At 61.5% G+C, this 15,621-nt stretch overlaps 1 protein-coding gene across 1 annotated transcript in view; it reads right to left on the reverse strand.

Annotated features, from left to right (window-relative positions):
• The window catches only part of LOC134533306 (synaptic vesicle glycoprotein 2C-like), a 387,375-nt gene that overhangs the window by 260,826 nt on the left and 110,928 nt on the right, over positions 1-15,621 (reverse strand). Inside the window, exon 7 of the mRNA XM_063370779.1 lies at positions 1,947-2,137. Within this exon, the coding sequence (XP_063226849.1) occupies positions 1,947-2,137 (191 nt within the window). The remainder of the gene's footprint in view (positions 1-1,946; positions 2,138-15,621) is intronic.

Below are 15,621 nucleotides of genomic sequence, written 5' to 3' on the forward strand. Positions count from 1 at the left end.
GAGGTATATCTCTTTATCTAACCCATTTCATTCTCTATACCTCGCTCTATCTAAACTTATCTCTCCGTCTCTATCTCACTCTCTCTCTCTCTCTCTCTATATATATATATATATATATATATATCACTCTATCTCTGTCTCTCTTTTATATTTAAATAAATTGTGTCATGTGTGCGCACTTATACAACAAAAACATACCAAGTGCCGCTATATAAAATGAAATAAACACATTTTTTGACACGATTCGTGCTCCAACTATTGAAAAATAGTTATACCGTCTCAGTAACCTTCATGGGCATGCGCATAACAAATCACCAAAATTTAATCGCAATCGGATGAATGGTATAGGAACGCATACGGCACAAACAAACGAAAATTAAAGACATGACAAACGCATCAAACGATAGTGCGTTTAAAATTCAAGACAACTCTATCTATTGACGAAGATAAGAACAAAACTGTTATTAGCGCCTTTATTTTTCTAGCCGCTGCAAGCTCCACTAAGCGGACTGGTCTCACCAAGGAGAAAAATATTAATTTGCCAGACCTTACTATGTGTATTATCGTGTGTCAGACATAGAGAAATGACACTCACTCACTATTTGTATGTCCATGACCTATGATTTTTTCTGTTATAAAATGAAATTATCACTTTTTCACTCCCTTAGGGATGGACTTTCATATTAATATGGGGTCTATCTGTTAATCCAGGTTATAGGCTAGCTGTAGGCCAAATTTCATTCAAATCCATTCAGTAGTTTTTACATGAAAGAGTAATAACCATCCATCCATACTTACAAACTTTCGCGTTTATAATATTAGTAGGAAGTAGGATATCACCCATTTAATATGGACAAGGTGGGAAAAATTCAATGATTTGAACAATTTTAACAGTTATCGTACCTACTTGTACTTGGTTGAATATTCTCCTTCTATATGTTTATATATTGTGCAACTGTAGGTTAATAATAATAAAAGATTAATGATATGTAATAAAATTACTGATGTGCAAGGATTTCGCTTTTGGTAACAATGCTCTATTCTCCTCAGAATATTGATATGGATGGGCGAGAAATGAGGAGGGGAATCAGCAGTGTGTCTGGTTGGGAGGAACAGCTGTCTTTACATAATAATATTTTCTTATTTCTGGGTCGTATAAGACTAAATATTAATTTGTAATAGCTAAAAAGGAATTGAAAGTCTAAAGCAAATATATCATGCAAATATAGTATACCTACAACAAGTATGATATTTACTTTTACATTGAACTCAAGCATAGGTTAAAGGAATATACACTCTGTTCACAATAAGGTGAGATATTTTTGATGTATACTACAGCAAACTTTCAGACTGAAGCTCACCAGAGCAGCTTATCATGTATCTATATTTATTTGGCTGATTTGACAAGAATATCAAACTGCCTTAATCACAATATTCAATTAAGTACCTGCTAGAAATAACTCACTTTATTTTTAACAGATTGTAGTAAAATCTTGGCACTTTTTCCCTCCAATGCCTGCATGCTTATATGAAAGAGGCCAACATTTTGTTTCTTTCTTGGGAGTAAGATGTTTTTTTTTTGGTTAGTTAAACGAGGCTAATTACCAAATCTGTCAGATAAACATCATCTGCTGGGTGGTATTCTGGTCCTTATGGTTTATTATCTATGTGCGAAACACACTGACAGTTCTAATAAATTGTTAAGAGCTTGACTGGTTCTCTACCAAAAAAAAAAGTGCAGTAAACAAAACATATGTACATATGTTATATATGGCCCCTAGATAACACTTGCATTCAACTTTTAATGTATTCTACTTTTAGGGATAATTTTTTGAAATATACTAAGATTTTCAATTTTCCTGAAAACGAATTCTAATAAAAAAATCGATTTAAATTTGAATTGGATTTTCGAAGCTTCGCACATCCTGTAGACCCGTAGAACTCACCCAAACATGTTGGTAAACAGCAGGACTGCACAGAGAGCAGTGTGAGGGAGGAGAGGAGCCACCAACAACCTCTTGGCCTGGTGCAGCAGCTCACGAACTATGTTCTCCACCAGCTGTAGCTTACAGTGTGGCTGCTGACCTTCAGTGTCGCACTGCACGCTTGCCCTGGGCATTCTCTTCAGCTCCCGCACCTGCCACCAAACACCACTACACTCTCTCCAGGCTGCCCCACACACTACTGTTTACAGCACTCTCAACCTTGAAACTCTAACTTCCACATCTCCCGCAACCACACCTGCCAGGCCTAATACATACTTGGCGGCACTCTCGATATGGGGCTTGGCACTGGGCACGGTCTCTAGCTCACCGCATCGGCCACTAAACTATATTGTGGATCTACAGAACATTACATGGCACTCTCGACCTGGCACTCTACAGTTAACTGCACCTGTCACCGCACACGCATGACCCTGGGCACACTCTCCAGTTCCTGCCCCTTCCACCACACTCTATTGTAGGCATAATGCAACCAAAATCATCTGGGTAAGGGATTTTTTTTTCTATAATAGAACTCAATGCAAGTTTCCACCAATGTCTTTGGGATCCTTCTTGCCGGATGTATACAGCTTTCTCCACCCCCTGGGTACAATTAAAATTTAACAGAATCCCCATGGTTGTCAGTTGAGGGAGGAGTACCTGGTACTGGCCCGCGGGCCGGCCGGTGTTCTTGGAGAACATGTGCTGCAGCACGGCGAGCGCAGCGCCGGACCGCCCGCTGGCGTGCAGGAACTGCGGGCTCTCGGGGAACAGCAGCAGGAGAGAGAGTGAGAGAGAGAGAGAGAGTGAGAGAGAGTGAGAGAGGGAGGAGTACCTGGTACTGGTCCGCGGGCCGGCCGGTGTTCTTGGAGAACATGTGCTGCAGCACGGCGAGCGCAGCGCCGGACCGCCCGCTGGCGTGCAGGAACTGCGGGCTCTCGGGGAACAGCAGCAGGAGAGAGAGTGAGAGAGTGAGAGAAAGGGAGGAGTACCTGGTACTGGCCCGCGGGCCGGCCGGTGTTCTTGGAGAACATGTGCTGCAGCACGGCGAGCGCAGCGCCGGACCGCCCGCTGGCGTGCAGGAACTGCGGGCTCTCGGGGAACAGCAGCAGGAGAGAGAGTGAGAGAGTGAGAGAGAGGGAGGAGTACCTGGTACTGGCCCGCGGGCCGGCCGGTGTTCTTGGAGAACATGTGCTGCAGCACGGCGAGCGCAGCGCCGGACCGCCCGCTGGCGTGCAGGAACTGCGGGCTCTCGGGGAACAGCAGCAGGAGAGAGAGTGAGAGAGTGAGAGAGAGGGAGGAGTACCTGGTACTGGCCCGCGGGCCGGCCGGTGTTCTTGGAGAACATGTGCTGCAGCACGGCGAGCGCAGCGCCGGACCGCCCGCTGGCGTGCAGGAACTGCGGGCTCTCGGAAACAGCAGCAGGAGAGAGAGTGAGTGAGAGAGAGAGAGAGAGTGAGAGAGAGTGAGAGAGGGAGGAGTACCTGGTACTGGTCCGCGGGCCGGCCGGTGTTCTTGGAGAACATGTGCTGCAGCACGGCGAGCGCAGCGCCGGACCGCCCGCTGGCGTGCAGGAACTGCGGGCTCTCGGGGAACAGCAGCAAGAGAGAGAGTGAGAGAGAGAGAGAGAGTGAGAGAGAGTGAGAGAGGGAGGAGTACCTGGTACTGGTCCGCGGGCCGGCCGGTGTTCTTGGAGAACATGTGCTGCAGCACGGCGAGCGCAGCGCCGGACCGCCCGCTGGCGTGCAGGAACTGCGGGCTCTCGGGGAACAGCAGCAAGAGAGAAAGTGAGTGAGAGAGAGAGAGAGAGTGAGAGAGAGTGAGAGTGAGAGAGGGAGGAGTACCTGGTACTGGTCCGCGGGCCGGCCGGTGTTCTTGGAGAACATGTGCTGCAGCACGGCGAGCGCAGCGCCGGACCGCCCGCTGGCGTGCAGGAACTGCGGGCTCTCGGGGAACAGCAGCAGGAGAGAGAGTGAGTGAGAGAGAGAGAGAGGGAGGAGTACCTGGTACTGGCCCGCGGGCCGGCCGGTGTTCTTGGAGAACATGTGCTGCAGCACGGCGAGCACAGCGCCGGACCGCCCGCTGGCGTGCAGGAACTGCGGGCTCTCGGGGAACAGCAGCAGGAGAGAGAGTGAGTGAGAGAGAGAGAGAGGGAGGAGTACCTGGTACTGGCCCGCGGGCCGGCCGGTGTTCTTGGAGAACATGTGCTGCAGCACGGCGAGCGCAGCGCCGGACCGCCCGCTGGCGTGCAGGAACTGCGGGCTCTCGGGGAACAGCAGCAGGAGAGAGAGAGTGAGAGAGAGAGAGAGGGAGGAGTACCTGGTACTGGCCCGCGGGCCGGCCGGTGTTCTTGGAGAACATGTGCTGCAGCACGGCGAGCGCAGCGCCGGACCGCCCGCTGGCGTGCAGGAACTGCGGGCTCTCGGGGAACAGCAGCAGGAGAGAGAGTGAGAGAGAGGGAGGAGTACCTGGTACTGGCCCGCGGGCCGGCCGGTGTTCTTGGAGAACATGTGCTGCAGCACGGCGAGTGCAGCGCCGGACCGCCCGCTGGCGTGCAGGAACTGCGGGCTCTCGGGGAACAGCAGCAGGAGAGAGAGTGAGAGAGAGAGAGAGAGTGAGAGAGAGTGAGAGAGGGAGGAGTACCTGGTACTGGCCCGCGGGCCGGCCGGTGTTCTTGGAGAACATGTGCTGCAGCACGGCGAGCGCAGCGCCGGACCGCCCGCTGGCGTGCAGGAACTGCGGGCTCTCGGGGAACAGCAGCAGGAGAGAGAGTGAGAGAGAGAGAGAGAGAGTGAGAGAGAGTGAGAGAGGGAGGAGTACCTGGTACTGGCCCGCGGGCCGGCCGGTGTTCTTGGAGAACATGTGCTGCAGCACGGCGAGCGCAGCGCCGGACCGCCCGCTGGCGTGCAGGAACTGCGGGCTCTCGGGGAACAGCAGCAGGAGAGAGAGTGAGAGAGAGAGAGAGTGTGAGAGAGTGAGAGAGGGAGGAGTACCTGGTACTGGTCCGCGGGCCGGCCGGTGTTCTTGGAGAACATGTGCTGCAGCACGGCGAGCGCAGCGCCGGACCGCCCGCTGGCGTGCAGGAACTGCGGGCTATCGGGGAACAGCAGCAGGAGAGAGAGAGAGAGTGAGAGAGAGGGAGGAGTACCTGGTACTGGCCCGCGGGCCGGCCGGTGTTCTTGGAGAACATGTGCTGCAGCACGGCGAGCGCAGCGCCGGACCGCCCGCTGGCGTGCAGGAACTGCGGGCTCTCGGGGAACAGCAGCAGGAGAGAGAGAGAGAGTGAGAGAGAGGGAGGAGTACCTGGTACTGGCCCGCGGGCCGGCCGGTGTTCTTGGAGAACATGTGCTGCAGCACGGCGAGCGCAGCGCCGGACCGCCCGCTGGCGTGCAGGAACTGCGGGCTCTCGGGGAACAGCAGCAGGAGAGAGAGTGAGAGAGAGAGAGAGGGAGGAGTACCTGGTACTGGCCCGCGGGCCGGCCGGTGTTCTTGGAGAACATGTGCTGCAGCACGGCGAGCGCAGCGCCGGACCGCCCGCTGGCGTGTAGGAACTGCGGGCTCTCGGGGAACAGCAGCAGGAGAGAGAGAGAGAGTGAGAGAGAGGGAGGAGTACCTGTTACTGGCCCGCGGGCCGGCCGGTGTTCTTGGAGAACATGTGCTGCAGCACGGCGAGCGCAGCGCCGAACCGCCCGCTGGCGTGCAGGAACTGCGGGCTCTCGGGGAACAGCAGCAGGAGAGAGAGAGTGAGAGAGAGAGAGAGGGAGGAGTACCTGGTACTGGCCCGCGGGCCGGCCGGTGTTCTTGGAGAACATGTGCTGCAGCACGGCGAGCGCAGCGCCGGACCGCCCGCTGGCGTGCAGGAACTACGGGCTCTCGGGGAACAGCAGCAGGAGAGAGAGAGTGAGAGAGAGGGAGGAGTACCTGGTACTGGCCCGCGGGCCGGCCGGTGTTCTTGGAGAACATGTGCTGCAGCACAGCGAGCGCAGCGCCGGACCGCCCGCTGGCGTGTAGGAACTACGGGCTCTCGGGGAACAGCAGCAGGAGAGAGAGAGTGAGAGAGAGAGAGAGGGAGGAGTACCTGGTACTGGCCCGCGGGCCGGCCGGTGTTCTTGGAGAACATGTGCTGCAGCACAGCGAGCGCAGCGCCGGACCGCCCGCTGGCGTGCAGGAACTACGGGCTCTCGGGGAACAGCAGCAGGAGAGAGAGTGAGAGAGTGAGAGAGAGAGAGTGAGAGAGGGAGGAGTACCTGGTACTGGCCCGCGGGCCGGCCGGTGTTCTTGGAGAACATGTGCTGCAGCACAGCGAGCGCAGCGCCGGACCGCCCGCTGGCGTGTAGGAACTGCGGGCTCTCGGGGAACAGCAGCAGGAGAGAGAGTGTGAGAGAGAGAGAGAGGGAGGAGTACCTGGTACTGGTCCGCGGGCCGGCCGGTGTTCTTTGAGAACATGTGCTGCAGCACGGCGAGCGCAGCGCCGGACCGCCCGCTGGCGTGCAGGAACTGCGGGCTCTCGGGGAACAGCAGCAGGAGAGTGAGTGAGAGAGAGTGAGAGAGAGGGAGGAGTACCTGGTACTGGCCCGCGGGCCGGCCGGTGTTCTTGGAGAACATGTGCTGCAGCACAGCGAGCGCAGCGCCGGACCGCCCGCTGGCGTGCAGGAACTGCGGGCTCTCGGGGAACAGCAGCAGGAGAGTGAGTGAGAGAGAGTGAGAGAGAGGGAGGAGTACCTGGTACTGGCCCGCGGGCCGGCCGGTGTTCTTGGAGAACATGTGCTGCAGCACAGCGAGCGCAGCGCCGGACCGCCCGCTGGCGTGTAGGAACTGCGGGCTCTCGGGGAACAGCAGCAGGAGAGTGAGTGAGAGAGAGTGAGAGAGAGGGAGGAGTACCTGGTACTGGTCCGCGGGCCGGCCGGTGTTCTTGGAGAACATGTGCTGCAGCACAGCGAGCGCAGCGCCGGACCGCCCGCTGGCGTGCAGGAACTGCGGGCTCTCGGGGAACAGCAGCAGGAGAGTGAGTGAGAGAGAGTGAGAGAGAGGGAGGAGTACCTGGTACTGGCCCGCGGGCCGGCCGGTGTTCTTGGAGAACATGTGCTGCAGCACGGCGAGCGCAGCGCCGGACCGCCCGCTGGCGTGTAGGAACTGCGGGCTCTCGGGGAACAGCAGCAGGAGAGTGAGAGAGAGAGAGTGAGAGAGAGGGAGGAGTACCTGGTACTGGCCCGCGGGCCGGCCGGTGTTCTTGGAGAACATGTGCTGCAGCACGGCGAGCGCAGCGCCGGACCGCCCGCTGGCGTGTAGGAACTGCGGGCTCTCGGGGAACAGCAGCAGGAGAGTGAGAGAGAGAGAGTGAGAGAGAGGGAGGAGTACCTGTTACTGGCCCGCGGGCCGGCCGGTGTTCTTGGAGAACATGTGCTGCAGCACGGCGAGCGCAGCGCCGGACCGCCCGCTGGCGTGCAGGAACTGCGGGCTCTCGGGGAACAGCAGCAGGAGAGAGAGTGAGAGAGAGTGAGAGTGAGAGGGAGGGCGGAGTACCTGGTACTGGCCCGCGGGCCGGCCGGTGTTCTTGGAGAACATGTGCTGCAGCACGGCGAGCGCAGCGCCGGACCGCCCGCTGGCGTGTAGGAACTGCGGGCTCTCGGGGAACAGCAGCAGGAGAGAGAGTGAGAGAGAGAGAGAGGGAGGAGTACCTGGTACTGGCCCGCGGGCCGGCCGGTGTTCTTGGAGAACATGTGCTGCAGCACGGCGAGCGCAGCGCCGGACCGCCCGCTGGCGTGTAGGAACTGCGGGCTCTCGGGGAACAGCAGCAGGAGAGAGAGTGAGAGAGAGGGAGTGAGAGAGAGGGAGGAGTACCTGGTACTGGCCCGCGGGCCGGCCGGTGTTCTTGGAGAACATGTGCTGCAGCACGGCGAGCGCAGCGCCGGACCGCCCGCTGGCGTGCAGGAAATGCGGGCTCTCGGGGAACAGCAGCAGGAGAGAGAGTGAGAGAGAGAGAGAGAGTGAGAGAGTGAGAGAGGGAGGAGTACCTGGTACTGGTCCGCGGGCCGGCCGGTGTTCTTGGAGAACATGTGCTGCAGCACGGCGAGTGCAGCGCCGGACCGCCCGCTGGCGTGCAGGAACTGCGGGCTCTCGGGGAACAGCAGCAGGAGAGAGAGTGAGAGAGAGAGAGAGAGTGAGAGAGAGTGAGAGAGGGAGGAGTACCTGGTACTGGCCCGCGGGCCGGCCGGTGTTCTTGGAGAACATGTGCTGCAGCACGGCGAGCGCAGCGCCGGACCGCCCGCTGGCGTGCAGGAACTGCGGGCTCTCGGGGAACAGCAGCAGGAGAGAGAGTGAGAGAGAGAGAGAGAGAGTGAGAGAGAGTGAGAGAGGGAGGAGTACCTGGTACTGGCCCGCGGGCCGGCCGGTGTTCTTGGAGAACATGTGCTGCAGCACGGCGAGCGCAGCGCCGGACCGCCCGCTGGCGTGCAGGAACTGCGGGCTCTCGGGGAACAGCAGCAGGAGAGAGAGTGAGAGAGAGAGAGAGAGAGTGTGAGAGAGTGAGAGAGGGAGGAGTACCTGGTACTGGTCCGCGGGCCGGCCGGTGTTCTTGGAGAACATGTGCTGCAGCACGGCGAGCGCAGCGCCGGACCGCCCGCTGGCGTGCAGGAACTGCGGGCTATCGGGGAACAGCAGCAGGAGAGAGAGAGAGAGTGAGAGAGAGGGAGGAGTACCTGGTACTGGCCCGCGGGCCGGCCGGTGTTCTTGGAGAACATGTGCTGCAGCACGGCGAGCGCAGCGCCGGACCGCCCGCTGGCGTGCAGGAACTGCGGGCTCTCGGGGAACAGCAGCAGGAGAGAGAGAGAGAGTGAGAGAGAGGGAGGAGTACCTGGTACTGGCCCGCGGGCCGGCCGGTGTTCTTGGAGAACATGTGCTGCAGCACGGCGAGCGCAGCGCCGGACCGCCCGCTGGCGTGCAGGAACTGCGGGCTCTCGGGGAACAGCAGCAGGAGAGAGAGTGAGAGAGAGAGAGAGGGAGGAGTACCTGGTACTGGCCCGCGGGCCGGCCGGTGTTCTTGGAGAACATGTGCTGCAGCACAGCGAGCGCAGCGCCGGACCGCCCGCTGGCGTGTAGGAACTACGGGCTCTCGGGGAACAGCAGCAGGAGAGAGAGAGTGAGAGAGAGAGAGAGGGAGGAGTACCTGGTACTGGCCCGCGGGCCGGCCGGTGTTCTTGGAGAACATGTGCTGCAGCACAGCGAGCGCAGCGCCGGACCGCCCGCTGGCGTGCAGGAACTACGGGCTCTCGGGGAACAGCAGCAGGAGAGAGAGTGAGAGAGTGAGAGAGAGAGAGTGAGAGAGGGAGGAGTACCTGGTACTGGCCCGCGGGCCGGCCGGTGTTCTTGGAGAACATGTGCTGCAGCACAGCGAGCGCAGCGCCGGACCGCCCGCTGGCGTGTAGGAACTGCGGGCTCTCGGGGAACAGCAGCAGGAGAGAGAGTGTGAGAGAGAGAGAGAGGGAGGAGTACCTGGTACTGGTCCGCGGGCCGGCCGGTGTTCTTTGAGAACATGTGCTGCAGCACGGCGAGCGCAGCGCCGGACCGCCCGCTGGCGTGCAGGAACTGCGGGCTCTCGGGGAACAGCAGCAGGAGAGTGAGTGAGAGAGAGTGAGAGAGAGGGAGGAGTACCTGGTACTGGCCCGCGGGCCGGCCGGTGTTCTTGGAGAACATGTGCTGCAGCACAGCGAGCGCAGCGCCGGACCGCCCGCTGGCGTGCAGGAACTGCGGGCTCTCGGGGAACAGCAGCAGGAGAGTGAGTGAGAGAGAGTGAGAGAGAGGGAGGAGTACCTGGTACTGGCCCGCGGGCCGGCCGGTGTTCTTGGAGAACATGTGCTGCAGCACAGCGAGCGCAGCGCCGGACCGCCCGCTGGCGTGTAGGAACTGCGGGCTCTCGGGGAACAGCAGCAGGAGAGTGAGTGAGAGAGAGTGAGAGAGAGGGAGGAGTACCTGGTACTGGTCCGCGGGCCGGCCGGTGTTCTTGGAGAACATGTGCTGCAGCACAGCGAGCGCAGCGCCGGACCGCCCGCTGGCGTGCAGGAACTGCGGGCTCTCGGGGAACAGCAGCAGGAGAGTGAGTGAGAGAGAGTGAGAGAGAGGGAGGAGTACCTGGTACTGGCCCGCGGGCCGGCCGGTGTTCTTGGAGAACATGTGCTGCAGCACGGCGAGCGCAGCGCCGGACCGCCCGCTGGCGTGTAGGAACTGCGGGCTCTCGGGGAACAGCAGCAGGAGAGTGAGAGAGAGAGAGTGAGAGAGAGGGAGGAGTACCTGGTACTGGCCCGCGGGCCGGCCGGTGTTCTTGGAGAACATGTGCTGCAGCACGGCGAGCGCAGCGCCGGACCGCCCGCTGGCGTGTAGGAACTGCGGGCTCTCGGGGAACAGCAGCAGGAGAGTGAGAGAGAGAGAGTGAGAGAGAGGGAGGAGTACCTGTTACTGGCCCGCGGGCCGGCCGGTGTTCTTGGAGAACATGTGCTGCAGCACGGCGAGCGCAGCGCCGGACCGCCCGCTGGCGTGCAGGAACTGCGGGCTCTCGGGGAACAGCAGCAGGAGAGAGAGTGAGAGAGAGTGAGAGTGAGAGGGAGGGCGGAGTACCTGGTACTGGCCCGCGGGCCGGCCGGTGTTCTTGGAGAACATGTGCTGCAGCACGGCGAGCGCAGCGCCGGACCGCCCGCTGGCGTGTAGGAACTGCGGGCTCTCGGGGAACAGCAGCAGGAGAGAGAGTGAGAGAGAGAGAGAGGGAGGAGTACCTGGTACTGGCCCGCGGGCCGGCCGGTGTTCTTGGAGAACATGTGCTGCAGCACGGCGAGCGCAGCGCCGGACCGCCCGCTGGCGTGTAGGAACTGCGGGCTCTCGGGGAACAGCAGCAGGAGAGAGAGTGAGAGAGAGGGAGTGAGAGAGAGGGAGGAGTACCTGGTACTGGCCCGCGGGCCGGCCGGTGTTCTTGGAGAACATGTGCTGCAGCACGGCGAGCGCAGCGCCGGACCGCCCGCTGGCGTGCAGGAAATGCGGGCTCTCGGGGAACAGCAGCAGGAGAGAGAGTGAGAGAGAGAGAGAGAGTGAGAGAGTGAGAGAGGGAGGAGTACCTGGTACTGGTCCGCGGGCCGGCCGGTGTTCTTGGAGAACATGTGCTGCAGCACGGCGAGTGCAGCGCCGGACCGCCCGCTGGCGTGCAGGAACTGCGGGCTCTCGGGGAACAGCAGCAGGAGAGAGAGTGAGAGAGAGAGAGAGAGTGAGAGAGAGTGAGAGAGGGAGGAGTACCTGGTACTGGCCCGCGGGCCGGCCGGTGTTCTTGGAGAACATGTGCTGCAGCACGGCGAGCGCAGCGCCGGACCGCCCGCTGGCGTGCAGGAACTGCGGGCTCTCGGGGAACAGCAGCAGGAGAGAGAGTGAGAGAGAGAGAGAGAGAGTGAGAGAGAGTGAGAGAGGGAGGAGTACCTGGTACTGGCCCGCGGGCCGGCCGGTGTTCTTGGAGAACATGTGCTGCAGCACGGCGAGCGCAGCGCCGGACCGCCCGCTGGCGTGCAGGAACTGCGGGCTCTCGGGGAACAGCAGCAGGAGAGAGAGTGAGAGAGAGAGAGAGAGAGTGTGAGAGAGTGAGAGAGGGAGGAGTACCTGGTACTGGTCCGCGGGCCGGCCGGTGTTCTTGGAGAACATGTGCTGCAGCACGGCGAGCGCAGCGCCGGACCGCCCGCTGGCGTGCAGGAACTGCGGGCTATCGGGGAACAGCAGCAGGAGAGAGAGAGAGAGTGAGAGAGAGGGAGGAGTACCTGGTACTGGCCCGCGGGCCGGCCGGTGTTCTTGGAGAACATGTGCTGCAGCACGGCGAGCGCAGCGCCGGACCGCCCGCTGGCGTGCAGGAACTGCGGGCTCTCGGGGAACAGCAGCAGGAGAGAGAGAGAGAGTGAGAGAGAGGGAGGAGTACCTGGTACTGGCCCGCGGGCCGGCCGGTGTTCTTGGAGAACATGTGCTGCAGCACGGCGAGCGCAGCGCCGGACCGCCCGCTGGCGTGCAGGAACTGCGGGCTCTCGGGGAACAGCAGCAGGAGAGAGAGTGAGAGAGAGAGAGAGGGAGGAGTACCTGGTACTGGCCCGCGGGCCGGCCGGTGTTCTTGGAGAACATGTGCTGCAGCACGGCGAGCGCAGCGCCGGACCGCCCGCTGGCGTGTAGGAACTGCGGGCTCTCGGGGAACAGCAGCAGGAGAGAGAGAGAGAGTGAGAGAGAGGGAGGAGTACCTGTTACTGGCCCGCGGGCCGGCCGGTGTTCTTGGAGAACATGTGCTGCAGCACGGCGAGCGCAGCGCCGAACCGCCCGCTGGCGTGCAGGAACTGCGGGCTCTCGGGGAACAGCAGCAGGAGAGAGAGAGTGAGAGAGAGAGAGAGGGAGGAGTACCTGGTACTGGCCCGCGGGCCGGCCGGTGTTCTTGGAGAACATGTGCTGCAGCACGGCGAGCGCAGCGCCGGACCGCCCGCTGGCGTGCAGGAACTACGGGCTCTCGGGGAACAGCAGCAGGAGAGAGAGAGTGAGAGAGAGGGAGGAGTACCTGGTACTGGCCCGCGGGCCGGCCGGTGTTCTTGGAGAACATGTGCTGCAGCACAGCGAGCGCAGCGCCGGACCGCCCGCTGGCGTGTAGGAACTACGGGCTCTCGGGGAACAGCAGCAGGAGAGAGAGAGTGAGAGAGAGAGAGAGGGAGGAGTACCTGGTACTGGCCCGCGGGCCGGCCGGTGTTCTTGGAGAACATGTGCTGCAGCACAGCGAGCGCAGCGCCGGACCGCCCGCTGGCGTGCAGGAACTACGGGCTCTCGGGGAACAGCAGCAGGAGAGAGAGTGAGAGAGTGAGAGAGAGAGAGTGAGAGAGGGAGGAGTACCTGGTACTGGCACGCGGGCCGGCCGGTGTTCTTGGAGAACATGTGCTGCAGCACAGCGAGCGCAGCGCCGGACCGCCCGCTGGCGTGTAGGAACTGCGGGCTCTCGGGGAACAGCAGCAGGAGAGAGAGTGAGAGAGAGAGAGAGAGGGAGGAGTACCTGGTACTGGTCCGCGGGCCGGCCGGTGTTCTTTGAGAACATGTGCTGCAGCACGGCGAGCGCAGCGCCGGACCGCCCGCTGGCGTGCAGGAACTGCGGGCTCTCGGGGAACAGCAGCAGGAGAGTGAGTGAGAGAGAGTGAGAGAGAGGGAGGAGTACCTGGTACTGGCCCGCGGGCCGGCCGGTGTTCTTGGAGAACATGTGCTGCAGCACAGCGAGCGCAGCGCCGGACCGCCCGCTGGCGTGCAGGAACTGCGGGCTCTCGGGGAACAGCAGCAGGAGAGTGAGTGAGAGAGAGTGAGAGAGAGGGAGGAGTACCTGGTACTGGCCCGCGGGCCGGCCGGTGTTCTTGGAGAACATGTGCTGCAGCACAGCGAGCGCAGCGCCGGACCGCCCGCTGGCGTGTAGGAACTGCGGGCTCTCGGGGAACAGCAGCAGGAGAGTGAGTGAGAGAGAGTGAGAGAGAGGGAGGAGTACCTGGTACTGGTCCGCGGGCCGGCCGGTGTTCTTGGAGAACATGTGCTGCAGCACAGCGAGCGCAGCGCCGGACCGCCCGCTGGCGTGCAGGAACTGCGGGCTCTCGGGGAACAGCAGCAGGAGAGTGAGTGAGAGAGAGTGAGAGAGAGGGAGGAGTACCTGGTACTGGCCCGCGGGCCGACCGGTGTTCTTGGAGAACATGTGCTGCAGCACGGCGAGCGCAGCGCCGGACCGCCCGCTGGCGTGTAGGAACTGCGGGCTCTCGGGGAACAGCAGCAGGAGAGTGAGAGAGAGAGAGTGAGAGAGAGGGAGGAGTACCTGGTACTGGCCCGCGGGCCGGCCGGTGTTCTTGGAGAACATGTGCTGCAGCACGGCGAGCGCAGCGCCGGACCGCCCGCTGGCGTGTAGGAACTGCGGGCTCTCGGGGAACAGCAGCAGGAGAGTGAGAGAGAGAGAGTGAGAGAGAGGGAGGAGTACCTGTTACTGGCCCGCGGGCCGGCCGGTGTTTTTGGAGAACATGCGCTGCAGCACGGCGAGCGCAGCGCCGGACCGCCCGCTGGCGTGCAGGAACTGCGGGCTCTCGGGGAACAGCAGCAGGAGAGAGAGTGAGAGAGAGTGAGAGTGAGAGGGAGGGCGGAGTACCTGGTACTGGCCCGCGGGCCGGCCGGTGTTCTTGGAGAACATGTGCTGCAGCACGGCGAGCGCAGCGCCGGACCGCCCGCTGGCGTGTAGGAACTGCGGGCTCTCGGGGAACAGCAGCAGGAGAGAGAGTGAGAGAGAGAGAGAGGGAGGAGTACCTGGTACTGGCCCGCGGGCCGGCCGGTGTTCTTGGAGAACATGTGCTGCAGCACGGCGAGCGCAGCGCCGGACCGCCCGCTGGCGTGTAGGAACTGCGGGCTCTCGGGGAACAGCAGCAGGAGAGAGAGTGAGAGAGAGGGAGTGAGAGAGAGGGAGGAGTACCTGGTACTGGCCCGCGGGCCGGCCGGTGTTCTTGGAGAACATGTGCTGCAGCACGGCGAGCGCAGCGCCGGACCGCCCGCTGGCGTGCAGGAAATGCGGGCTCTCGGGGAACAGCAGCAGGAGAGAGAGTGAGAGAGAGAGAGAGAGTGAGAGAGTGAGAGAGGGAGGAGTACCTGGTACTGGTCCGCGGGCCGGCCGGTGTTCTTGGAGAACATGTGCTGCAGCACGGCGAGCGCAGCGCCGGACCGCCCGCTGGCGTGCAGGAACTGCGGGCTCTCGGGGAACAGCAGCAGGAGAGAGAGTGAGAGAGAGAGAGAGGGAGGAGTACCTGGTACTGGCCCGCGGGCCGGCCGGTGTTCTTGGAGAACATGTGCTGCAGCACGGCGAGCGCAGCGCCGGACCGCCCGCTGGCGTGCAGGAACTGCGGGCTCTCGGGGAACAGCAGCAGGAGATAGATTGAGAGAGAGAGAGAGGGAGGAGTACCTGGTACTGGCCCGCGGGCCGGCCGGTGTTCTTGGAGAACATGTGCTGCAGCACGGCGAGCGCAGCGCCGGACCGCCCGCTGGCGTGCAGGAACTGCGGGCTCTCGGGGAACAGCAGCAGGAGAGAGAGTGAGAGAGAGAGAGAGGGAGGAGTACCTGGTACTGGTCCGCGGGCCGGCCGGTGTTCTTGGAGAACATGTGCTGCAGCACGGCGAGCGCAGCGCCGGACCGCCCGCTGGCGTGTAGGAACTACGGGCTCTCGGGGAACAGCAGCAGGAGAGAGAGTGAGAGAGAGAGAGAGGGAGGAGTACCTGGTACTGGCCCGCGGGCCGGCCGGTGTTCTTGGAGAACATGTGCTGCAGCACGGCGAGCGCAGCGCCGGACCGCCCGCTGGCGTGCAGGAACTGCGGGCTCTCGGGGAACAGCAGCAGGAGAGAGAGTGAGAGAGAGAGAGAGGGAGGAGTACCTGGTACTGGCCCGCGGGCCGGCCGGTGTTCTTGGAGAACATGTGCTGCAGCACGGCGAGCGCAGCGCCGGACCGCCCGCTGGCGTGTAGGAACTACGGGCTCTCGGGGAACAGCAGCAGGAGAGAGAGTGAGAGATAGAGAGAGGGAGGAGTACCTGGTACTGGCCCGCGGGCCGGCCGGTGTTCTTGGAGAACATGTGCTGCAGCACGGCG

The sequence above is a fragment of the Bacillus rossius genome, chromosome 6 (genome assembly GCF_032445375.1).
Source record: "Bacillus rossius redtenbacheri isolate Brsri chromosome 6, Brsri_v3, whole genome shotgun sequence".
In the NCBI taxonomy this organism is placed as follows: Eukaryota; Metazoa; Arthropoda; class Insecta; order Phasmatodea; family Bacillidae; genus Bacillus; species Bacillus rossius.